Source organism: Etheostoma spectabile, chromosome 8, assembly GCF_008692095.1.
Source record: "Etheostoma spectabile isolate EspeVRDwgs_2016 chromosome 8, UIUC_Espe_1.0, whole genome shotgun sequence".
In the NCBI taxonomy this organism is placed as follows: domain Eukaryota; kingdom Metazoa; phylum Chordata; class Actinopteri; order Perciformes; family Percidae; genus Etheostoma; species Etheostoma spectabile.
Window position 1 is genome coordinate 14801265 of NC_045740.1, and position 9630 is coordinate 14810894.

Here is a 9630-nt window from a genome sequence, read left to right on the forward strand (position 1 = left end):
ACACTTTTGTTTGCCCATCATGGTCAGATTGTTAGGTACCTGGGGGTGGCAGCATGCAATTATGTATGTCACTGTAGTGTAAAAGAAAAATTGCAGACAAAATACCTATCTGTAATATATCAGACACATCAAAGTTGGTGTCTGAAGTTGCTTTATTTTAGTGATTAAAAGCTTCGTAAAACCTATGTGGTTTATTCCGCTGCTAGCATCTTCCAATAACTGGGTTTGCAGTCCCAACAATTACCATGATATCGCTATGACCTCACACGATCCCTACCTGACTCTGACAGGTCACACCAGTCCAGTGGAGGAGGGCCTGGCCTTACTGACACAGGCTGTCTATGACCTGGCCAAGCTCTACTTGCGCTCCTTCTGCCCCCCATCCCCCTCCTTCAGTTCACCTTCAGTGCCCCAAGCTGCAGACGTGGAAGGCGTAGAAGGGAAGAGCAGCAAAGAAGCTTCTGGTACCACAGACCACCTTCAGTTCACTCTGTTCGCCTTGCACGGCATCCCGGCCAACTGGGTCAGCAGGTAAACATTCAGAGGATGAAAATACTGTGGTTTCTATACTTCCCCTCAGGGTGTGCAGCCATATCGAGCATGTAGTTAGATTTATTTGCAGTCTTTTGTGAAATGAAAACTGTTAATAGTTGAAGTACTCTATCCTTTGCCGTAGGATAATCAAATCCTTTATTCATGCGTTTGTTCTTGCATGATCACCCACTTGTTCAGTATTATTAGTGCCACCCACATTTCACTCAATTACACTTTTGCAAGATCAAAGATGAAGACAGAAGGCAGTACAGAATTATAATTACCTTGCTTGCCAAGTACTTACAATTAGTGTAACAGCAGCAGCTTAAATTTACAAGCAATCTCTCTCGATTAAGGTTTTATGATGTATTTTTAAGCAACTAGGACTAAGGAGAGTATTTTTGTAACATTACAGCACAATCTTGCGGGTTGTCACAAACTAAACAAAATGGCTACAGTGTTGCTCCCCACGTCTTATTTTCCATGCCAGTGTCCAGTTTCACCCTGACTTTATCTCCTGTGTCTGGGCCACAAAGCTGATACACATTTTCCATTCCAAGCTCATCAGTGACCTGGAGCAGTACATTTCTGACAAGCCTTTCCACAGTTGCATAGATTCTGAAAGTCTAGAAACCAAGGAATACAATGAAATTGCACAGAAATGTGAGATATGGGAAGATAATGTAACCAAATCGATTCAGTGCTACTTCCATTTCACTTATTGTCATCATGAAGAATAGTCATCAGCTAGAAAAAGACGTTGTTTTATTGCCAAAAACATTTTATACATTGTGATAAATGCCAACCGAAACCAAGTCTGGTCAAGAGGTTAAGCTCGGATTAAAAGTGAAGCAGTTAAAAATTAAAAGGAACTGTAACCCTGACTGTAAGATGGAAGCAGGTTTAGTTGTCTGAAGAACTGCTGCAGTCCCTTCCTTCCACAGTCATTTTCTAGTCGACCAGAGAGGCCTTCATAAAGAGAGGACCTGGTTAATAACACATTTACTCCAGCGCAGCCTCTTCCTGTTGCTATTTTGAGACAGCAACAACTATTGCTACAGTGACAGTCATTCCAAAGATATTTTCCAAAAGTATTTAGCTCCTCACAACTTAAGGCCAGAGGGACCCAGCGAGCACAGTATTCTCCAGCCAGTATTTTGTTGCGGTGAGACTTTAATGCTGTCTTATTGAGATCTGAGTGTTTGCCGTTGTTGTGGCTGGTGTGTTATCCATCTGGAGACTCAGTAGATGCCACGGCATTGCCAGCATTGAGACACCGTGACTTGGGCTGGGGCTGCCAACACAGATGGCACTGAGCATTGGATCAAGCTTGTAGTAGTGAAATTATGTAATTTGTATTTTCACTCTCCACTTGCCTATTTATCTTTATTTGAAACAGAGGTTATTTTTTGGTGTGTGGTTGAGTTGTGCAACTAAATTAAACTCAGATTTTTACTACATCACATCTGAAAATATAACACCCTTTTGTCTTTACAGCAAAATGTGCATACAACTTTCTCTTTAATTGTAATGTATGGAGTTTTTTATTAATTTAATGCAATAGTATAGAGGTAAGGTAATAAATTGCTGTTTTACGGTATAGTTTTAAATCCTCTACACAGACACATTTTCACATGATTAGACCTCATCTCAGCTGGTTTAACACCTGGACTAGCAGGATAAATGTAGGTACAGAAATTGACAAAATAGTGCTTACCCTTGCCCCTTAGTATCAACACTGAGGTGCCCTTGAGTGAGGCCCTTAACCTGCAGTGACCATAATAACAGACTGCAGTGCTACTGGGCATCTTCAGGTGTAAATATGTGCAACAGTGTGACTTTAAAGGAGAGTTGTATATAGTCTTAAAGCCGCTGTACAGCCACCCACACAAGTGCTTTCACTAATGTTGCCTGATTAACCCTTTTCTCAGGTCTGTGTGGGCAGGAGCTTCCCTGGATAAATAAATGAGGAAGGAGGTTTTAGAAAAATCAACCTGAGAATCACTGCGGTCTAATGAGAATTACCGAAAGCATGTGTGTGGATGTTCAGGACCTAATAATACTAGGACTACATAGCCAGTCAGTGTTATGAGTGGTCTGATTTAGACCAATAGGTTGCTGGTTCAAGTCCTAAACTAATAGAAAGTCTGGTTGGGGTACATGAACAAGATGCTGCCCCCCCCCCCCCCCCCCCCCCCCCCCCGTTGCTGCCAAGTGAAAGCATTTACTGTAAATCTGTGACAATGCTGAAAACCGGCAAGCATGCTCATAGTGTTTTGGATTAAGACCAAACTAAATTGGAATTTTACAAACCTACATGCACCAATATGGCACTCCTGCAAAAAGTGTCACTGTCTTGTACAGTAGCTTTTTAATGCTCTTATCCTAGCATTCACGTAACAAGCATAGGTCAAATTTTTACTCTTCAAAAATTGGTTGTAAGGGTTTTTGTCAAATCTACTGGCTATATAACTATCTGACAGAGCCCCTGATCAGTCACAGCCACATACAGTATATGTACCTTAAGACCTGTGGGCACAGTAGCAATACTTATTGTGTTGTTTTTTTGCAGTTATGAGAAGTACTTCCTGATGTGTTCCCTCACCCACAATGGCAAGAACTTGTTTAAACCGGTCCAGTCCAAGAGAGTGGGCACATACAAAAGCTTCTTCTACCACATCAAATGGGACGAACTGTGAGTTGCCTTGGCCTCTCTCTTCTCCCGTAGGACTTTTCCCTAACAACAACAACAATAACAACAACAACATGCTGTTTGCACTGTATTTTCATGCTGCTGACACTGTCCTTGTCTCTCCAAGGATCAACTTCCCCATAGCAGTAGCTGTTCTCCCATTGGAGTCCATACTGAGCCTGACTCTGTTTGGGGTGCTGAATGAGAATGCCAGCGGCTCCCCAGACTCCAACAAACAGAGGAAAGCTCCAGAGCTGCTAGGCAAAGTCTCTATGCCACTCTTTGACTTCAGACGGTGAGGAGAGAAGAACAGCCGGTGGTGGCTGGTCATGTTTTTGCATGTTATTTGAGTAGATGCCCCATATTTTATACAATATGAAATCACTCATTTACGGAAGATGTATTGATAATAGGCAGTGCCTGTGCACATTGGTCAGTCAGTAGGAATTAAGTACTTGTTTTATTAGTGGTTTATTAGATTGCTTAACCCTGATTGTTTTGTTGTTGTTGTTGTTGTTGTAGTTTATTGTGTATATGTGACTGTTTTGCAGGGTGCTTGCCAATGGCAGCAGGTTGTTGTGTTTGTGGACTTCTGCCCAGGGAGCTGCTACTGCTGGCGGCTCTACTGGAAACCGCAAAAGGGTGTCTGCAGAGAGAATAGTACTACAGGTTGGTGGTGGTGCTAGTAGCATCTGTTGTGGGAGCATGAGTGGTTAGTTAGTAGTTGCAAGAAGCAAGCATGGAATTTTATCATTTTACAGACAAGGCCATTTGGCCTTTGTTTCTATCAAAAAATGTTGTCCCCCAGTTAATTCCTTACAAAAAAGAAACATAGGGCATCTGTAAAATGGGTATTCTTAACAGATACTATAAAGGAATAAACTGATTCCAAATCTAGGTTAAATTTAATCTGGGTTAATTCCAAATTTGTGTTACCATCAGGTGGACTTCCCCAACTCAGCGTTGGACGTTTTATACGTGGGACCCAAGGAAGAGCCCAGACCAGAGCATACACTGGAGGAGCTGGATCCTGATCTGCGACGCAAACTGGAGAAAATCTGCAGCAGAGCTTCTAATTTTGGGTAAGAGAATCTGCCTCGTGTTTTCAGAACTATAACGGGAAATTACAATCTGATGGTAGATATAACCATTTCTAACAATATATGTGTCAGCCTTTTCTGCTTTTTCCCTTTACTTCAATTGGTTTACAAGACTGACTGTCTGACTGTACTGTGTGTTACTAACAACAGATTGAAAATAGAAATTTGCAATTTCCCTTGCATGATTATTAAAGTATGTTTTAAAGACAAAGTAGCTAGCTAGAGCCTTGAATCACAGTATGATCTCAAAGGGTTTTACAAAGAAAGTGGGACGTCGTTGTCATAGCATTGCAGCTATATAACAGAATGTCATCAGGATGACATTAATGATTAGTACTCGTAAATGTTACTGCATGAAGCCGCTGTATGCATGTGCTTGCATCATGGGAGGGGCTGGACAGAGAGGTGACTGTGAGAGAGCTGCAGGAGGAGGTCTCACTCTACTTTCTCTGGCGTTTCTTTAAATTCTACGCAGCTTTAATGCCACTAGAGAGGTGGTCTTAATGTTGCTCAGCCTGCTGTGCAAAACAGACCTGCTTCTTGTACAAACATGAATGGCTCAAAGCAACTGCTGAATAGTGTAGTAAATTCTCAAATTTTGATTGAAATGAGCATGAGTCAAAAACAGAACACATGTTAGATTTTTGCATATTGCCACCATGTGGGTAACCGAGTCTAAGGCTGTGTACAAGACAGCATCACTAAGTTTTGAGTGTTTGTCATTGAATCACAACTACAATTTTGAACACTTTTAATGTTGAGTATACTGTATGTGCTTCCAAATTACAATTATATTATTATAATAGTCAATTGACTGCTGTTTGGGCATTTTGTAGATTTTGTACTCAGTGTTATGAGCTTTAGTAATCATGCACAGAAACAGTATTTCTGGTTAGATTTATTTATCCCCTTCAACAGACAGCTTTTTGTCCGTCTCTCAGCCCACCCGAAATCCGTTGGACTTACTAGATTTTAGAAGAGATTTTAAAAGATGCCACTGACTTGCCAGCCACAGCTCCCCATAAACGCCTGTATGTTGTCTGCTCCATTGTGTCTGTTCTATTCCAGCTGCTCCAGGCCCAGCTAAATGCTCTCTTATGCCTGCTGCCAGCCAAATCTCTTCCACTCTGCCAACACCCATAAGACTCAACCGGCACAGAGCGCTCTCTCACTGGGCTCTCACCGCCTGCCTTCTGTACTGCCCATTCATCTCTCTAGCCTCTGTGGGCACAAGACTTGTACAACTGCAGTTTCACTGATTGGTCATGTGTGTGATATTCCATCAATCACTGAAGAAGAAATGCACGTTTTTATTTCTACAGGGAGATCAGAAAACAACTCTGGTGACTTCAGAGAGTCAAATTCTAGCTAACATATTTAACCCCAATTCTTTTTTAAAGCACAATCTTTAAAAAGTGACATAGTGGTGCCACACATATACTTTGGGGTGTCACTAGCCTTGACACTAGCCAAGGAATTTCCCACTTGTTCAGTGGTGTTAAAGAAATGTTCCCTTGTGAGGTTTGTTAAGTCTCAGATATGATTGTATTCTCTCACCTTTATATGCCCAGGAACGGTTATCTGAACAGTAAACAAGTCAGCTCTTTTATTTTTTTTAATGGGTTTCACATTTCCAAACACTCAAGTCATCGAGAATAACACTTGTGACCACTGAGGATTTCCTCTGAAGATCGTGGAAGTTCTTCCTATGGTGTTTATATTTCTTGCCTAAATATACATTGAGTTGCAGCTCTTAAACAAGTGTACAGAATATATTGCTCACTTACCCTTTGAAGATTATTTCAGATGTTCTGAGTTCTTGTGTGATTCTATTCAAGTGCTCTTTCTCGGTTATCTGTTTTGAACATTATTGTTGGTCCTGCCAAGTAAACTCATCATTTAATAATTTAGTTCACACAGTGTTGAAACCTAGACGTAGTTTTTAAACACCGAAAGACAACATGACAAATCTGATTTAGATAAATCTCAAAAATGATACATAACATTTTTTTCTTTATACCATCCCATCCATCTTCCTTCTCCATCTGTTTTCGCTCCGTTCCCAGGCTGAAGCGGGCAGATCACCAGATCCTATGGGACCATCGGCTCCACTGTCGGAAGGACCACCCCAGCAGCCTCCCCAAGGTGCTGGCCAGTGTGCCCAGCTGGGACTGGGCCAGCATGGCTCACATCCACTCCCTTCTGCATCACTGGCCCCCTTTGCCCCCCGTCATTGCGCTAGAGCTACTCGACTCAAAGTATGTTCTGTGGTCAACACTCAAACAAACATTTGGTCTATTGCAAGTCCTTAAGAAATTTAAAATGGGATGAATGTTTAAAAATGTTTATTCAAAGTATATATTCTACCAGGTAGAACATTTTAATAATCTTCCATTACAGTATAAAATACAGTGTAGGGTTAGTACAGGGTTGTTTTTTGGTCAAAATAATAATAATGATAATGATAATCATGACCGAAAGAACGAGATCCAGGGTACAAGCGGCCGAAATGGGTTTCCTCAGGAGGGTGGCTGGCGTCTCCCTTAGAGATAGGATGAGAAGCACAGTCATCCGAGAGGAGCTCGGAGTAGAGCCGCTGCTCCTTCGCGTCGAAAGGAGCCAGTTGAGGTGGTTCGGGCATCTGGTAAGGATGCCTCCTGGGCGCCTCCCTAGGGAGGTGTTCCAGGCACGTCCAGCTGGGAGGAGGCCCCGGGGAAGACCTAGGACTAGGTGGAGAGATTATATCTCCAACCTGGCCTGGGAACGCCTCGGGATCCCCCAGTCGGAGCTGGTTGATGTGGCTCGGGAAAGGGAAGTTTGGGGCCCCCTACTGGAGCTGCTGCCCCCGCGACCCGACACCGGATAAGCGGTCGAAGATGGATGGATGGATAATGATAATAATAATAAAATAATTTAATGTGTTTTAACATTGAATTGCTTGCTTTCTTTTATTTTTAAAATGGTGTGTATTACTGAATGTGCGTTTTCATGTTCCTTGGTGAGGCCAAAATCAAGTTTAAAGTGAGGAAAAAAAATGTGTGTGTGTGTGTGTAGGTTTGCAGATACAGAAGTGAGAAATGTGGCTGTTAGTTGGATTGAGAAGAGCAGTGATGATGAGCTGGCTGACTACCTGCCACAGCTAGTACAGGTAAAACTCAGCTGAAAAGACAGACACGTACTCCACATGCCAATTTTAAAATACTCTTACATGTTCATTCACCCATTCATTCACTCTTGTGTATTCACCGTCTTTTACTCTCAATTCTTCCATCTATTATGATGCGTTATCTTTCTCTTTTGTCTCTTAACAGGCATTAAAGTTTGAGTGTCACCTAAAGAACGCCCTTGTCATGTTCCTGCTGTCCAGAGCACAAGGCAACATCAACATTGCCCACTACCTCTACTGGTGAGTTTGCATCAGCGCTATAAAACAGCAACCAGCTGTCCGAGCTGTTTCCTAACCACCAGGAAATGTTGAAAAAAATAGTCTGATAGGTGCTGAAGTGAATAAAGCGGCTTTCCGAACATCTAAAAAAAAACATCAATAAGAAAAAGTGGTATTTCAAGATGCGATGAGCACCAAAATAAATACACTTGGTAATGCGTTTACATTGCTGTTTATATCACTATTTATCAAACCTACAGTATCTTACCAAAAGGTTGCCTAATTTCCTGTTATTCAGTGGCTTGTAAGAATTGCCATACAGGATTTAGTTTTTATTTGCCCAATAAGAGGGTCCTTTAAATTCCTTAGTAACACTAAGAGATGCCTTGTTATGAATAACCTTTTTATATGATGTTCTTAGTGCTGAGGCTCTTTGTAGACAATTTAGTAATAGTACTGTAGGTTAGAAATCAGGCAGAAGAAGAATTTAATTGTATTAATGATTTAAGCAGTTTGATGCTGATCACAAAAAAAAACAGGCATAAGGGAAAGTGACCATTTGTGAAAGATAGTGTCCAATGAAGTTTGTGATATGTGTAATGGCTGCAGGCTGCTGAAGGACGCGGTGCAGGATCCTGCCTTTGGACAACGCTATGAGCGGGTGCTGGGTGCCCTGCTGTGTCTGTGTGGAGTCAAGCTGAGGGCGGAGCTGGAGAAGCAGACTCACCTGGTCACCCTGCTAGGAGCCGTGGCCGAGAGAGTCAGGCAGGCTGGGGGGTCTACACGACAGGTGTGTGTGTGAGATTGAGTGTGTGATCCGTCATATTTACTATATTGTGTATGTGCGAGTGTTATAGCATTTCTATGTGTGTTTTTGTGGGTTCAGGTGGCGCTGCAGGAGGGTCTTGAAAATGTTCAGAACTTTTTTCAGAGGAACAGCTGCCGGATGCCCCTCAGCCCCAGCCTGGTGGCCAAGGAGCTAAACATCAAGGTAACACACACATAAAGGTGATATATAATGAGAGGTTGTCAAGTTTGCATAAAAAAAACTACGCACTTTTCAGTTATTCTTTATAATTGGATTTAATGCAATACACCTTTCTCACCACACCACACTGGATGTACCTGATCCACAAAGAATAAGCAGTAGTGAATTCATACCTGTTACAGTGAATAGAAATACACAAAGCAGGAAAATAAGAAACCCTCAGTGGAACAGTCTGTCTGAAAAAACTAAACAACCACATAACCTTTTTGTAGAACCTCTGTGGTTCAAAACGCAGAGAAAAAACACATGCATGCATATATTTATAAATATCTCATGCAGATAATGAGATACTTTTGATGTCACTGTCCTAATAGCTGCATGTACCCTCCTAAGTAAGAAGAGGATCACTTCTTGCCACAAAATTAATTGTTGGAGGTAAAGTAGCTTCTAATCAGACCTTCCTCTGCTGTTGTATAGTCCAGGCTTCTGGCATACCTCCCTAGTTAGACATGACTTTAAGGATAGGATCCAGACTTAATAGTAGTAGTAGTCATTGGATGGTGACGTTCTTGGAGAAGCATAATGATGACATACATTATGTGACCTCTGGGTAAGTGAAACAAAAGGAGCTTTAAAAACATGTCTCCAAATAAATATAAAAGATATAAAGATAACAAGAACTGGCTCTTAAAAAAAAAGAACAGCATAATGTAGTGCAGAAGATAAAAAAATCAATACTCTGTGTGTGTCTGTGTGTCTGTGTGTAGGCCTGCTCCTTCTTCAACTCCAACGCAGTTCCCCTAAAGCTGGCCCTGGTCAACGCCGACCCACTGGGACAAGAGATCAATGTTATGTTCAAGGTACTGTACCCACACACAGTATTTTGAACTGTGTGGAAAACGCTCTAAATGAGCAGTCATCATTATATGGT

The 9630-nt window shown here is 41.8% G+C and overlaps 1 protein-coding gene across 3 annotated transcripts in view; it reads left to right on the forward strand.

Moving 5' to 3' along the window:
* The window catches only part of pik3c2a (phosphatidylinositol-4-phosphate 3-kinase, catalytic subunit type 2 alpha), a 48084-nt gene that overhangs the window by 28943 nt on the left and 9511 nt on the right, over window positions 1-9630 (forward strand). For all 3 annotated transcript variants that reach the window (XM_032522614.1, XM_032522616.1, XM_032522617.1), the window contains 11 exons: window positions 291-531; window positions 3107-3229; window positions 3354-3521; window positions 3778-3895; window positions 4169-4308; window positions 6393-6584; window positions 7381-7474; window positions 7638-7732; window positions 8321-8501; window positions 8598-8702; window positions 9467-9559. In XM_032522614.1, the coding sequence (XP_032378505.1) occupies window positions 291-531; window positions 3107-3229; window positions 3354-3521; window positions 3778-3895; window positions 4169-4308; window positions 6393-6584; window positions 7381-7474; window positions 7638-7732; window positions 8321-8501; window positions 8598-8702; window positions 9467-9559 (1550 nt within the window). The remainder of the gene's footprint in view (window positions 1-290; window positions 532-3106; window positions 3230-3353; window positions 3522-3777; window positions 3896-4168; window positions 4309-6392; window positions 6585-7380; window positions 7475-7637; window positions 7733-8320; window positions 8502-8597; window positions 8703-9466; window positions 9560-9630) is intronic.